The sequence below is a fragment of the Zerene cesonia genome, chromosome 29 (genome assembly GCF_012273895.1).
Source record: "Zerene cesonia ecotype Mississippi chromosome 29, Zerene_cesonia_1.1, whole genome shotgun sequence".
In the NCBI taxonomy this organism is placed as follows: domain Eukaryota; kingdom Metazoa; phylum Arthropoda; class Insecta; order Lepidoptera; family Pieridae; genus Zerene; species Zerene cesonia.
The window spans coordinates 5,892,747-5,908,290 of NC_052130.1; the positions used below are offsets into that span (position 1 = coordinate 5,892,747).

At 33.5% G+C, this 15,544-nt stretch overlaps 3 protein-coding genes across 5 annotated transcripts in view; 1 reads left to right on the forward strand and 2 right to left on the reverse strand.

Moving 5' to 3' along the window:
- Positions 1–4,112, reverse strand: part of LOC119837830 (inositol polyphosphate-5-phosphatase A) — a 26,064-nt gene extending 21,952 nt beyond the window's left edge. For both annotated transcript variants that reach the window (XM_038363605.1, XM_038363604.1), the window contains exon 1: positions 3,835–4,112. In XM_038363605.1, the coding sequence (XP_038219533.1) occupies positions 3,835–3,915 (81 nt within the window). In that variant the 5' untranslated portion in view covers positions 3,916–4,112. The remainder of the gene's footprint in view (positions 1–3,834) is intronic.
- Positions 4,113–4,407: 295 nt separating this feature from the next.
- LOC119837844 (alpha-sarcoglycan) lies at positions 4,408–11,629 on the forward strand. 2 transcript variants are annotated; one of them, XM_038363620.1, is made up of 10 exons: positions 4,408–4,495; positions 5,408–5,534; positions 6,139–6,281; positions 6,815–6,963; positions 7,407–7,538; positions 8,131–8,305; positions 8,613–8,860; positions 9,582–9,647; positions 10,467–10,568; positions 11,017–11,629. In XM_038363620.1, exons 2-10 carry the CDS (start codon positions 5,411–5,413, stop codon positions 11,444–11,446), a joined length of 1,569 nt encoding a protein of 522 aa, XP_038219548.1. In that variant the 5' UTR covers positions 4,408–4,495; positions 5,408–5,410; the 3' UTR covers positions 11,447–11,629. The 2 variants fall into 2 exon arrangements, with proteins under 2 accessions (XP_038219548.1, XP_038219549.1); XM_038363621.1 differs by lacking the exon at positions 9,582–9,647 and having other exon boundaries at positions 11,017–11,627.
- A 1,929-nt stretch (positions 11,630–13,558) lies between these two features.
- The window catches only part of LOC119837875 (tyrocidine synthase 3), a 30,201-nt gene continuing 28,215 nt past the window's right edge, over positions 13,559–15,544 (reverse strand). Inside the window, exons 16-17 of the mRNA XM_038363656.1 lie at positions 15,224–15,381; positions 13,559–14,526 (exon numbers count right to left, since the gene is read on the reverse strand). Of these exons, the coding sequence (XP_038219584.1) occupies positions 14,371–14,526; positions 15,224–15,381 (314 nt within the window). The 3' untranslated portion in view covers positions 13,559–14,370. The remainder of the gene's footprint in view (positions 14,527–15,223; positions 15,382–15,544) is intronic.

The following is a 15,544-nucleotide window of genomic DNA, read 5'->3' on the forward strand; positions in this document are numbered from 1 at the left end:
GTGGAAATCGGTTCGTGCGTTCTGGAGTTATAGCGTCAGGAAGGAAAACCCGACTTATTTTTATATAGTAGATAAATGCGAAAAATTGTAAGGATCTGTGTGTGTGTTTGTTGCTCTTTCACGCAAAAACTTCTAAACCGATTGCAATGAAATTTGGTACGTAGACAGCTGGACAACTGGAATAACATATAGGCAAATTTTTATCCCGATATTCCTACGGGATACGGACTTACGCGGGTGAAACCGCGGGGCGCAGCTAGTATTATTATATATTTGTCCATTTTACACGCCACAACGGATCGATATATGGGATGACTATTAGTTGGAGATAGGAGGCTGGAGAAGGCGAGTGGGAGAGCGCTGTAGGCTACTTTTAACATATCAGGCCCGTGGAGATTTCCTCTGAACGCACACGTAGTTACACGTAACAACTTGTTTAAATAAATAAAAAACAAGACAACACTATCTTATTGGAAATTAACATTTTAGGAAAAAAATTGTAGCCAATATTACAGTATGACGTACATATACTTGAGATTATCAGGCCCTAGTGTATATAGAAATTCTTTATATAAACAGCCTCGTATCAACTAATGGATGTGAACGATATTAGATTTTCATCACCTTTTAGAAGCTATAAATATATTTTTTCATGTAGCATTATGAATAAGCGTTTATAAATGTTTCAACAACATTCTTAGATATTATATTATTTTTAGTTTCTTTATATAAATTCTTTAATATATATGAAGTTCAATGTTATAATTTATATGATACTTGGAGACTAGTAATATTCTAAACATGAAAATTGGGCAGTCTGTATGTTTCTTAAACTTCACGTAAAATCTGCTGATTACTACTTTACGAAATAAGTTATAATCTGAGGCAGTAGGACTCATTACCCAGACACCATACGACAATTTACTGCGGTAACCAACGGGCACGAGTTGGGCCAGCTCGCACCAGGGAAAGTACCACACCCACACAGAATATCGGTGTGACGGTGCTTCGTACGGCACCTAAGTGGGAGAGCAAGAAGAAAAGAAAAAAAAACCGCTTTAGATTTTTGAACTGTATTTGAAAAACTTGATATTTTTTCTCTATTCTCTTCCCCCACTTAGCGTACGTAACAGTCGCTAATTTATGGTGTTTTTTAGCCACAGAAACAAATATCTGCCATCCAATTCCGAGATAATTCTAAGGATGGCCACGTGGTGGCCACTTTCATGATTTTCCAATTATGTCACCATTAAAGAAACAAACAACGAGTCACTATAATATTATCTCCGTAAAACGTGGTCAGTGCGACATGCGGCCTTGTTATAATTACTAAAATACGTAGATATTTTATAAATAGAGTCTCACAGTGGCATGTGAAAGGATATTCTAATGTGTGGTTTGGCTCATACGATGTTCTAACAAATACATTAGCTGTTCCACGCAAACCAACGTCGTTGACTCTTGAAATGAATATTTCATTGCTGTTCCTTGTTTTAACAAATTTTTTACGGTCACATATTTTTATTTTTGTTGTTATTTTCACGATAACGAAGCTCCCTTGGCGTATTGGTTTGTCCTTGCTTATTTCTATGTCTATTACTAATTAAATGTTTTTCTTCTATTCTGACAGTAGGTATAATATACTGTATCCATATATCACTAAAAAAATAATTTGAAAGTATTCGAACCTAGGCATTTACTACGTATGTCGTTTCTATAGATTCCATAGGATATGTGTTAATTTACTTATTCAAAAAAATTGCATATTAACTTTATTGTCACAAGGTTTATTCAATCTTATGAACGAAAATATTATTATATATTATTATGTTTTTGATAATCATCTTCAAACTATTAATTCAGGAAACATCCAATTACTTACATATTTTAAATATACACAGTAATGATATATCCAATAAGTAAATGATTAGAGTCATAATCACAATATTCTGTAAATTTTTTACCATAATATATGACATTGAAATGGTTTATCAAGATTAAAATTGTGTATTCGTTATATTACAACAGAGTTTTGAATTATTTTTTTTCCCTATATGATAAATTCATATATATTTATCAATTTTGTACAACTACACATCTAATCGGTGTCAAAAACATCCAAGCTAAGGCTACCCAATCTGAGATTTAGGTGAACATTTAATGTTAGCTCATGCTTTGTAATTCGGACTTTAATTGAAACAAGCGAAATAAATTATTATTTAAAACATTATAAACATTGGTTTGTAGTTCAATAAAGGCACCTTGAATCAATACTAATAAGGTTGATTTTGTAACATTTCACATTTGTTTCAATGACTAGAATCTTAACAATAACATTTTAGGGTAGTTTTAAATCAAATACTAAATAGAATGATGTATCTAGTTGTTATATACAATTGCAGTTGGAAACATATTTCAATAACTAACCACACCATCCTGTCCGTGATAAAAATTCCATGAGCTTTTATCTTCAGTTAATTATTATTATGCAATGCTATATGTACAACACATGTTTATTTGATAATATAAGTTGTGACGAGGTCATTGTTGAGGCATTTGACCCACACAAATAAATTTTACCAATTTGTGCAGTTAATTATCTTCACATCATAATGGTAATAGTTGCATTCTTGTACCCTATGGTAGTGAATTGATGTATGTTAAATAGAGTTGAGAGATATATTTAGAAATTTAATATATGACATATCTCAACACATTTTTAATCTTTGTTTATTTGTAAGCATCCATGTCGCATGAGATAGTTGCAATAAATTACAATATTTTTTGTTATTTCTCAATATTTTAAAATATTAACAAAGATACTCATATTTTGTTGTACATTAAGTTTAAAGAAGATAAAAATGGATTCTACAAGTTCACTTTGTTCTTCTGGATGAATATTGATTGGTAGATCATTGAAAAACTTTGCTGGTGCATCAATTACTTCTCGGTGCCTGGCATGTAAAATTTATGCATATACACAAATTCATTTTTTTTTTCATGTTAGAAATAAAGTATGTTGTTCATTCTTAAAGGACAAAATAAGACTGTAAGAACCATTTCTTTTTTGTCTATATGTTCGTCAGTCAATCTGTGTATGTTCTAACTATGATGGTTAGACAGATGAAATTATGTATGTGGCTCACCTTAGTAATTTATAATTATTATGATTTACCACTGCTTAAAAAAAGGTGAAGGAAAACATTGTGAGGAAACCGACATGTCCAAGAATCAAAAGTTTGACGTCATGTGACATCTGCCAACCCGCACTTGGCCTGCATGGTGGATTATGGCCTGAACCCTCATAGGAGGCCCTGTGTCCCAGCAGTGGGAACATATATTGGCTGATGATGATGAGGATTCGAAAAATGTTGAATACCTTTTAATTTATGTATTTACAGTTTATGACTAACAATTAATTTAATTTAGCTTTTTTGTAAGTGAAGAACATTTTTAAGTGAAAATTGAGTGATAGATATAAATGTCTATATAAACATATTTTCTTAGTTGTACAATTTATTATACAAATGTAGATATTTCTATTGTATTGAATAGATATTCGCCTTGACATAGATACCCAATAATTAAATTAATACTAAACCATTTTGTAATATCAAGCAATGCATTTACATAGTTTTTAATTAATTAATTTACCCTCCATTTATACAAATTCAAATTAGAAATATTTTTTATCTAATAGGTGAAAGTCGTAAAAGCCTATCGAACCACTCGTTTAAATTTAGAACATTATCACATGCGCATCAAACGAAAATAATGTAGGTAGAAAGATTTTACATGAGGTTTTGAAAAATGTACTTTTAAACAGCTACTTACATCTTCGAAGATGGATCCGACGTTTGCAGTCACTAATAGAAGAGGCACTTTATCTGAACCCATTTTTTTAAACTTCAACATACCGAAAATCAATCAAAACAATTTAGCCTAACGAGGTTGAATACGGGCGTTATGTGGCAGCCACGCCGCACTTATTACACAGGTACATTATAACTACAGACACCGCATATAATATTACAATAGTTACTTTTATTTTGCTAACACAATTTAAAATACTAAAACGCGATGAAGCAATATCGCCCTCCTCGCCCTTTCAAGTTTTTTGACATTTGTAAATGTTAAATAAATGAATGAAATGCGCTCCGTATCACGGTAATGTCACAACGTGTCACGAACGAACTTCACACGGAGTAGATTTTTGGACAAAATTTCTAAAACGGAATTATAGAATAATCTTTGGCTATTCATTTTTTTTAATATAAAACACACAAAATTTATCTGAGATGTTTCATTTTGAAAATTATTTATTGCTATGACGCACTTATGGTAAGCAATCTGTAATTCGGAACGTGATTTTCAATAACAAAACACTGTTGGGAGTTAACCAATGACGTCGTTTTTAGTTTTACGTCACGCCCTACTTTCAGGGACGTACTTGCTTATTTTTATCGACAACCAACGTAAATAAATGGAATAAATTGTAAGTAAATAAGTATACTAAAGATGCTTTTAGTTTTATTGCATAGATGTTAACTGATAAACTTCTAATAAATTGATGTTATTTTCGTCTTGTAATGTCAGATTAGTTGAATTCGACGTACTTATTCAGTAATCTACATTTTTGGAACAAACTAGCGTGTTAAAATAAATGAATGTGATTATTTTATTTATGGTGTAACCAATTCATTAATCATGAATTATAATTATAGCAGTGTCAATTGATATCGAAGGATATTTCTCTCATAAAACAATATTTTGACCTATATAGTTATTAAGGGTATAATGCTTATACAAGGTAGTAAAAATGACGATTTTTAGGCTGTTATTAACATGTTATGGAATGAAGCAACTTAATTAGGTTTTTCATCTATTCTGTACGAATTATCATTCATTAAATTAGTACACCCAATTCACAGAGTGCAACTAGATACGTACTTACAAATGTTAATGGGCGGTGGTGATGACTTACCTTCAAGCGAACCACCAGCTCGGTTATCCGCTCTAACACAAAATTTAAAAAAAAAAACTTAATGGATGTGATCCACAAATAAAAATTTTCAAATTCAAATTATTTATTTCATTCTAAAATTATTATCTTAAACTATTTGGTGATTGGAACACTCCTAGTAAGCATAACAAAGATCAAAGTGTCAGGAGGTTCCGCTCTTCCATATAACATTTTAGGTGTAGAAATGAAATAAGATGATTTTATACAATGCAAACAAAACATACTGAATAAAATAAAATGTTATAACATATGGTATAAGATAATTTAACTTAATTACTTAGAATTGAAAGGAATGATCTCCATCATTTCTGACATCGCTTGTTTTCTTATTTAGCAGTTATTTAGTTTCCATGTCTGATAAAAATAATTTATATCTTTTTGCAGAAAATGCTGTTAATCACATGGGTGTTACTGGTTTCCCATGGAGCGTTGGCCCACGAGTATAACGCAGTGGAAACTGAAATGTTTGCTATACCAATCAGCCCGAATTTATTCAATTGGACTTATCAAGGTACATCTTGCAACTACTATTTACTAGCGTTTCTACTATTACTACGTTCGTCCTAATTACTGGTGTTTCCGGCTAACGTCGTCCATACATATAATGAGGATGTTTGGCTGGTCTTTTACGCAAAAACCACTGAACGGATTTGTTGATATTTAGCAGTGATATAGGTTATGTTCCAGGATATCTGTCTTCCAGAAACACTAGTTTATGCTAGTGGAAATGCATGGCACAGCTTGTCACAATCATCATCATCATCATCATCATCAGCCCACATATGTTCCCACTTCTGGGACACAGGCCTCCTGTGAGGGTTCAGGCCATAATCCACCACGCTGGCCAAGTGCGGGTTGGCAGATGTCACATGTCGTCGAACTTTTTTTTTTTTTTTATTCTTGGACATGCCGGTTTCCTCACGATGTTTTCCTTCACCGTTTTATGCAGTGGTGATGTTATCTACATGTGCAGATAAATTGAAAAATCAATTTATTTCCTGCACGCTCGCGCGGTCTCGAACCCCGACTTATCGATTTTGAAGTCCGCGGTTCTCACCACTGAGCCACCATTACATTTTTTTTGCACTTGTCACAATGCTAAGTTATAATTTCAGAATTCGACCAGCAGTACCGCTTCTACGCATCGCTTATTGGTAAACCAGAGCTGCCATCATGGCTTCGATATATCTACAGCGGCAGGCATCATTCAGGTTTCATATTTGGCACTCCCCCCAGAAACTCTGAATCGCCTATTACGGTAAGAATTTAAAATCCAACAAAAAATATTTTGGTATATCATCATCATCATCATCATCATCATCAGCCCATACATATTTCCACTGCTAGGACACAGGCCTCCTATGAGGGTTCAGGCCATAATCCACCACGCTGGCCAAGTGCGGGTTTGCAGATGTCAATGCCGTCGAACTTTTGATTATTGGATATGCCGGTTTCCTCACGATGTTTTCCTTCACCGTTTTTTTATATACGTGTTAATTTTACTCAAAATATTGTTTTTCAACTGACTTCTAAAAGGTTACCAATTCTGCTGTAGTATAAGTACATACTGTTAACTGTATAGTTTTTGGCTTTGTCACCTCGAAGCTTTCGGCTGGCTGAAACGATTTTGATGATTCTTTTTTATTTAATCACTGACGTATCCCTTTTCATTCATAATTTGATCTAGATCCAACAATTCGAAGGCGTATTCTTATATAGTATTTTATTATATCGTATTATATTCTTATATCGTATTAATAAATAGTTGTATTTATTTTATATTCCTTGTAGTTGGAAGTGATAGGTCTTAACAGACAAGACTATGAAACCCGTCGTGTTTTGCTCAACTTACGAGTTGAACCGAAAGGCAAGATGGCCACACACGAAGTGGAACTGAAAATTGACAATCTGAACGTGGAGGATTTACTTGATGAGCATAGGTTAGTGATAATTTCTATCTTATATCTATTGACTTAAAGTTTAAATTCATTTGGCGGATCAAGGGTAATTATTTAATGGTTCTCTTTATTAATTTTGCTACATGTAAACTTTGATGTTCAAAATGGTTTAGGAATAAAATTATATGAAATAAGTAGACAGTATTTGAATGAGTGATCAAGAGATCTTGACATTGTTATTGAAATTTAAAGTTTATTATATACCAGCTGGACCCGCGGCGTCACTCGTGTAGTACCCGGGTAAAAAGTAGCCTATGTGCTAATTCTAACAATGATCTATCTCTGTACCATGTTTTATACAAATAAGATTTGCTGTTTTCGCGTAACAAACAAAAAATCTCATTAGGATTACATATAACTGTTACATATCTGTTAATTAATACATAAACAATATGTATTTACGTCCAAAACGTATTAATATCCAGAATGACTCGTCTCAAAGACATTCTACGGACTAAGCTGTGGACGGAAAGCAGTGGGGACCTTTATGCTACGTTTCTGGCTTCAGCTATTGACCTAGGAGCTAGATTGCCTTTGAAACCTAGCGATGGAGAGGGGTAAGTGTTATGTTATTATACAAATACTAGCTGCGCCAACTTTTCCAGTATGGTCTACAGTTCAAATACTTATTACATATATTTTTACGAGATTTCCATGATAATACGGTGCTTCACCATGCTTATAAGTATATCACTCACTGTTTAGCCTCCTAACTAACCACAGAGTCAAAAATCATACTATAACATTACTCTGTTGCGACGTGAAAGAAAGACAAACTAACAGATACACTTACGCATTTATGGTTATATTAGGTAAGAATATCGGGATAAGAATCATCATCAGCTAGCATTAAATTATATAAGTTTTCTCCAGTATTTCGAGTGCAGCCTTTATTATATTTATTTTACAATTCTTCTAGAGAATTGTCTATAACATAGAAGATTAAAGAATAAAACTGTACAGCGCAACTCAGGGCCCCAAGATACAAGTATATTGCTTAGTTTGGGGACCACTGCAATTTTATACTTTAAGTAATTCATGTCAATTTCAAGAAAAGCCTCGGAGCGTAGACACGGTTTTTTTAAATTCCAGTTTCCAAGTTGTGTACACCTACAAATAAGATAAAATTGATTTGATTTTGTCTTTCAGCCTAGTAGTTCGTTTAGGAAGCGTAACACCATTCTCTAGCGAGCTGAAACGCCTCCGCGAGGAAGTGCGTCCGCTCTCCAGGTTGCCCAGCTGCCCGAGAGAGTTCAAACGGACTACAGTGGAACGGCTGTTTAGGGACGCTGGGTTTACGCTTGACTGGTGCAGTTTTGAACTGGTAAACAGCATTTAAAAGAGCAACTACAGAGTCTCTTCCCGGCTCTTTTCTGTAGAAACAGCTTTCCGAAACGGTGGTAAATGTTTTTGTGACAGCTCGAATATGCTTCTATAAGAAGTCTAATTGAATAAATTATTATTTGAGTTTGAGTTTGTGTGAAGTCCCGTATCCCCTAGTTTTTGAGTCCCCACCGGGAATCGAACCCCTCGGTTCTATATCTACATGTAACCACTGTATCAAGGAGGCGGTTAACAGCTTCTTCTTTTAAAAATAATTATTTTTACGCTCATCAAATTCTCATTTTCAGTATAACACAATTTACAAAGAGCGCAGCACAGAACGACTGGAATATCTGACCGAAATACCGAATCCCAGTCAACCGGATAAGAGCAGTGTATTCAACACAAAAGACGTGTGGTCTGCTCCCAGTAGAACGGCACTGCCCAGTAGAAGTTATGTGCAGCAATTGTCCGTTACCATTGCTGTACCTTTGGTGCTGATGCTGCTGTCTGTTGCGGCACTGAGTGCTGTATTGTGCTTCCATTATGCTGCTATGTAAGTGTTTTATCATCTATCCATCTATCTTTATCTTTATTTACAGGGAAAAATGACAAAAGGTAAGTAAAAGGATTCGAAATGCTGATGCTGCTGACTATGCAGCACTGACCGCTGTGTTGTGCTTCCATTTTATTGCTATATGAGTCTTAAATAAAGTGATATTAAGAAAATAATTAATTCCTACATAAAAGATCGCTTACGTTCCTGGAGACGGAGGTTGGTAACTTCTGTACCTACCTTCCTTGATATTGGTACTCGCTAATTCGGTAGGTCTTGAACGGATTCTTTTGTGTTAAATATGGAACTCTTATCATTTGGTCCCATTTAGAAAATGAGTGGTACTTCCCCCAGAGACGTTGGTGACGTTTTTAACAGAAAAGGATTATTAATGAACAAAACTTATGAAAAATTAATTTCTATATAGTAGAAAAATGACAACGGGAAGCAATATATTTCTATGATATATAAATAACATAAAAATACTATAAATGCTGTTGCTGCATATTTTTATAGCACGTTTGGAGGCATAAAAATATTACACCTCAAAATTATTTGATTGAAAGAAATTGTAATAAATTTCATTTATTTAAGGAAACATTTCTTTATATTAATTAAGAAAAAATAATACGTTATACAAATACACAATCATAATACAAAATGTTATCTATATTCTACATAAACATGTCAAGATACACCAAAGAATATTTAATAATTTCAGACGCGATCCAGAATCGGAAGGTTTCATAAACGATATATACCACATCTGCGCTGATTACAAACGAAGGTTTGAATGTGTGCGCGTGATTCTTTCAACTTAACTATGCTTTTTTACCTGTTAATGCTTTCTTTATTAAGTACTAACATAACTCATATATTCTTTATACTTGTGTATATATTTATAAATGGTATTAAATTATAAATCCTATCCTACTTCCTACTAATATTATAAATGAGAAAGTTTGTAAGGATGTGTGTGCTCTTTCACACAAAAACTCCAAAACCGATTGCAATGAAATTTGGTACGTAGATAGATGGACAACTGGAATAACATATACGCAACTTTTTATCCCGATATTCCTACGGGATACTTACTTACGCGGGTGAAATCGCGTGGCGCAGCTTGTTCATTTTATAAATTAATTTACTAAAATACACATTCTAACACTGTGTAAACGAATGCTATTACAAAATGCACGATTAACCCATGTCAAGAGTTTTCAAGGTAAATAAAAAAAATACTTAGTGTATTTCAGTCTATGACACTTTCGCATTTTATGCCTTTTCTCGAGTCTCAAACTATATTAAAACAAATTTTTCCATTAATTTATCAAAATCGCTTCAGTGGTTTAGTCGTGCAGAAGAATCAGACAGGTAATAATTAACATAGGAAGTTCTGAAGCTAAATTAACTGCCTTTACTTAACTAAAAATTAGAGATTATAAAAATTTAACGCATTATTTAAAAATTGTGCTAAAAAATGCTCTGAGGAACATTCTTATTCTTATGGGCGGTGGTGACCACTTAACATCAGGTGGTCCACCTGCTCCTTTGCTTGCTCTGCCATAAAAAAAAAAAATAAAAAATTCTCTATATTAAATTTCAGAGCGCACAAAACAACGAAAGTGGAACTATGTAGATACGGCACTGGCAACACTGAACAAAGTCAGATCGTTGATGACGAAAGCACGAAAAGCATGGGAGTGAGGTAAAGTATTCTATATTTTAAATGTAAATTGTGTTTGTGGTGTTTGTAACTCATGATGAAACCTGGTTGCTAGTATAAAAAAATTATGTTTGTCTTGTTTTGAAAAAAAGTAAAGTAAAAATTATGGAAATTTTTGCATTTAGGTATTTTTGTATGTTTATTATGATGTCACGCAAAACCATTGGATCGATTTCAAAAATTCCCTCACCATTAGATAGCTGCACCTTCACTGAGTGACATAGTTATATAGTGTCACAATGATAGCTACCATACTTCACCGAAATGACTGGACCGATTATCATGAAATTTTGTGTGCGTATCGGGTGGGTCTGACTTCTATTTTAAATTCCCCTAAATGATATTAGCAAGGTGGTCTGCCTGTGGTGTGTTTGCGCGCTCAACTAACAAAGTTATAAAAATTAGTGATAAAATTTAATATTCTTTTCAGCCCAAACAATAGTCTAACGCGATACAGTCCAAAATCCACCCCCAACCTAGCGGGTAGCTACAACCGCCCGCAGCCGCCCCCCTACACCGGCGCCAACACCCTCCACCACCGCACACACGCACACACACCCACTCGCGCACACACACCCACGCACACGCACACTCACTCACCCGCACACACACCAGAGCACAGACACCTCGCTCTGGAGGAGTCCCTTCAACTCCTAAACGAAGCGAACATAGCGAGCGAATTCGATAATTTGCTACTGAAAAACCCGATCGTCGACTTCAACGACGGATGCGACGACTATGTTCCAATAAAACAGGATCCCGGATACGCCACGGATCCGAGGTACGGCGGCCCTGATCCGGGATACGTCAAAACGGAGGCTGGGTTCCCAGATCCCAAATATGAGGGTGTTGGCATTTGACATAATGATATGGACGGATTGCCGCCCGTCAAGACTTGGTTCTGCTGAATTCAAATGTCTCGTTTAGATATTTTTTGTAGTTGCTAATAATTAGTGTGATTTAATAATATATTACATACAATAAATAGAAACATCTGCCCTTAACTAGCTAAAGTAAATATATACTTTAATATTCTAAGGACAAAAGTCCTTGCAATTTGTTTGAACTATTATGTATACGTACCCGTTTCATAACATAAAATCTACTATACAATATACTGTAGGTGTTATAAAATTATTCAATACAGTAGAATCTTTCTTTCTAATAGGTGAACTAATGTTTTATATAGTAAAGATTGTTATTTACGTAATTTAATACGATATTTTCACAAATGTTTTGTTACAAATAGCAATGCAAATGTTGCAAATAAAGATTTAAACAGGCAGAGCGACTGTTGCATTTATCATCATCATCAGCCCATATATGTTCCCACTGCTGGGACACAGGCCTCCTATGTGGGTTTAGGCCATAATCCAACACGCTGGCCAAGTGCGGGTTGGCAGATGTCACATGTCGTCGAACTTTTGAATCTCGGACATGCCGGTTTCCTCACGATGTTTTCCTTCACCGTTTCAAGAAGTGGTGATAAATTGAAAAATCTGTTTATTCCTTGCACACTCGCCGGGTTACGAATCTCAGGGGTTTCTCTTTGAAATCAGGTTCTAACCACTGAGTCATCACTACTCCTATTATACTATAGTATCTTAATCAAATTCTACTAACTTAAAGTTGTAGCAAATATTATAATCTAGTCAAATGCATCCTAGTCAGTAGATTGTTACGGTTTAGTTAATAAAATATTCACACGTAATGTTGTTTTCATTTGATTCCTTATAACCTACCTCATTTTCATTGAGATTAAAAAGTGTTTATTCCTTTTCACACATAAATTGTATGTCCGTTTTTCCTAATTTGTGTTGATTAGTAATAAAAATAAATCTAGTTTAACGCTTTAATGATAGAATCAATTAAATCATCTCACTTGCTCTTATACAGAGTATACGGAAGGAAATTATTGAATCCTGGCGAATCAGAGCTATATTTTAAGATAGATTCCTGGAATTTTTGTTAAACCATTCAGCGATCCTTGATAAGGGTTATAAAGTTCGAATTTTCTGTCCCTTAAGAGTCAAATTGTAAAGCTAATAAAAGCGTGTTACTATGCGTCTCTAGTATGGTATTAACTTATTATAAAATAATAAGTTATGGCGGTCTTACTTATCCTCAAAACAGCTGAACCGATTTAAATTAAATTCTCATTGATAAAAAGCCAATATGTTATAATTGGCTACTAATACTTCAACGAGATGAAAATAAATGAAAAAAGCAATGAGGATCACAAATACAAAATGAAACAAAACTTCAGACATTGTCTTGTATTAAACATTCCTATATTCATATTTCTAATAATTGCCGTGAAGAATAAAACAAAAGATTATTTCAAATCACTTTTAATATCAAATAAAATACATTACTAACATTCTTATAATAACCTAAGTATCACAATAGATAGAGATCTTACCAATAAGTAAAACTAATTTGTACAAATGTTGGTTTTTTAAACATCACGCTTTAAAAAATGACCGAATTAAAACTCTTCCTGCATTTATATAAGGCAGAGTTATCTAATGAGCAATACAATAATTTTGATAAGAGACTTTGAACGTTACGACCAGGATATAAGGTGCTAATTTCCATTAATATTTTATTCATCGCCACTCTTGACATTATTTGACGACCTAATAGGCAATTTTTAATCTACTTGCGTATACTACATCAATAATGATGTTAAATGATGCCTAAAACAAATGAATCAAAGCATATTGCACAAAAAAATAACCTACAAATATAACAAAGCTTTTGCAATATCTTTGCTTCTTTAATTTCGAATAATTAAAAAATATGCTAGCTACTAAGTGATATTTCCTATTCATCTGAGGTTTCTTTTACGCCATGGTTCCTTTAAATCTCGTTAAATGTATGAAAATAGAGAAAATATGATATACGATGTAAACTTTTTAAATGGCGTTCTCATAAATTAAGGAGATTCTTAATTTGACGTGTTTTTTTTAATTTATTTTGTTTCTTAATATTTCCGCGGGCTTTCAACCGATTAACGTGATTTGGTCCCATTTTTTTTTATTTTGAAGCGTTTTTGTTGTAATTATTACCTATATTAATATAATAAAGGGAAATTGTTTGTACAATCTTATCACTGGGTTTTATTAATTAAAATTAAAATTAATGAACATAATACAATGATATTATATATTCATACATAAAAATTAAAGAAATCCTAATGTACATTTATATGATTATTATTTCTTATATAATCTAGTCATTCTTAGGATAATAATACTATATGAATGTTTATTTTACTGCATGGTATTGGGGTCATATAAATAATGCTCATTTTTCGTTTACTAACCTTAAAGACGCTAGGAAGCCAATAAAAATTAAGATGTACATTTATTTCAACAGATTTTGTAGCGTCATATTATATTTCATGAGACATCTATAATTTTATAAAAATTATGTCGTTTAATCTAATATTAGATATTAATCTTATCTAAAAGAATTCACGAGCAGGATTGTTTTTAATTCTCAATTCATGTATAATTGCAATAGAATCGCGCATTTTAAGTCGATTAATAGGGACAACAAATTTATTATCTAATTGTTCGACAAAACATCAGAAATTGTCATCTCTCAGAAAAACTTTAACATTCGTTTCATTAGCACTAGGTTTAAATAATGTAAGATGCTTATAAAACAAATCACTCAATTTAATTTGAATACAATTACTGTTTATCACATACACATTAAAATAATAACAATTAAGCATTTAATTATAACGAAAAATCTTTAGATGCAATCTTATAATCTAGAAGGATGTGTTATTTTCGATGGGTTTCCAACAAACGATAGCTCTCATGTCGTCCGGCGCTTGGCCGAATATCCTGTCTCCGTTCGCATCTACGTACTGATTGATCTGATAGTCTAGTAATGTTTGGAAACCTAGGACATCTGTGCCTAGTTGCTGTAAATTAAAAAAAATAATAATTTCAAATACAAAAAAACACAAATACTGATTTTATCCTAAACTAGCTTTTGCTCGCGGCTTCACACGTGTTAAATTCGGAGTAGTTTAATAGATTTTATTATAAATAATATAAAGGTTAGTCTTGAAACACTATTTATAAATAAAATCAAAGTCCGTTGCGTAGTTTAAAAGATTTACGCATACATAGGAGACGGAGAAAGCGATTTTGTTTTATACTATGTAGTGTATAGCAACTCGCCCTGGTTCGCGGGTAAACTTTTTGATTGTTTTTTCAAATTGAAGATATGTATTATCTCCATTCTACAATCTTTACATTTATCACATAATAAGAAATTATGGTACTTTTATATTATATTACATTTGCCCGCGGCTTCGCACGCGTTAAATTCGGAGTAGTTTAATAGATGTTATACATATAAACCTTCCTCTTGAATCAGTCTATCTTTTACAAAAAAACCATCAAAATCCGTTGCGTAGTTTTTAGCATATAAACATACATGCATTCATACATACACAGGAACAGACATGGAAAGCGACTGCTTTATACCACAGATAACATAAAACTAGTAAATATATAGTGATAGGTCTATCATAAAATATGAAAACAGATTCAATTCCCTTCTAGTGCGATTTCAATATCCCACACAATACCACCCTACACGCCCACACCCACCTGTGTCAGAGGGCTGGTGTTAGTGGTGAACACCCCACGGAAGCCCCTCTCCCGCGCCACTCCCGCGGTGGCCAGCTCCAACTCCTTGATCGCGGACACATTGTCTCCGGCCGACAGCGAGGATGATGTCGCCATCATAAAGGAGTGAAGGATCGTACCTGGATGCAGGTATTGAATGATACAAAAGGATTTTAACTAGCTGTTCGCACTGGCTTCGCCTGTGGTACATGTGTAACCCATGTCAAAGAAAGAAGAAAGAAAATACATTTATTTATATAAGGTAAAATAAAAAAATATAAAAAAATGATCTAATTTACAACA

Coding starts and splice junctions, on each gene's coding strand:
- LOC119837844 (XM_038363620.1), top strand. CDS start 5,411: ATGCTGTTAATCACATGGGTGTTACTGGTTTCCCATGGAGCGTTGGCC. Junction 8,306..8,612: donor ACTGGTGCAGTTTTGAACTG/GTAAACAGCATT, acceptor TCTCATTTTCAG/TATAACACAATTTACAAAGA. Junction 8,861..9,581: donor TGCTTCCATTATGCTGCTAT/GTAAGTGTTTTA, acceptor TAATAATTTCAG/ACGCGATCCAGAATCGGAAG.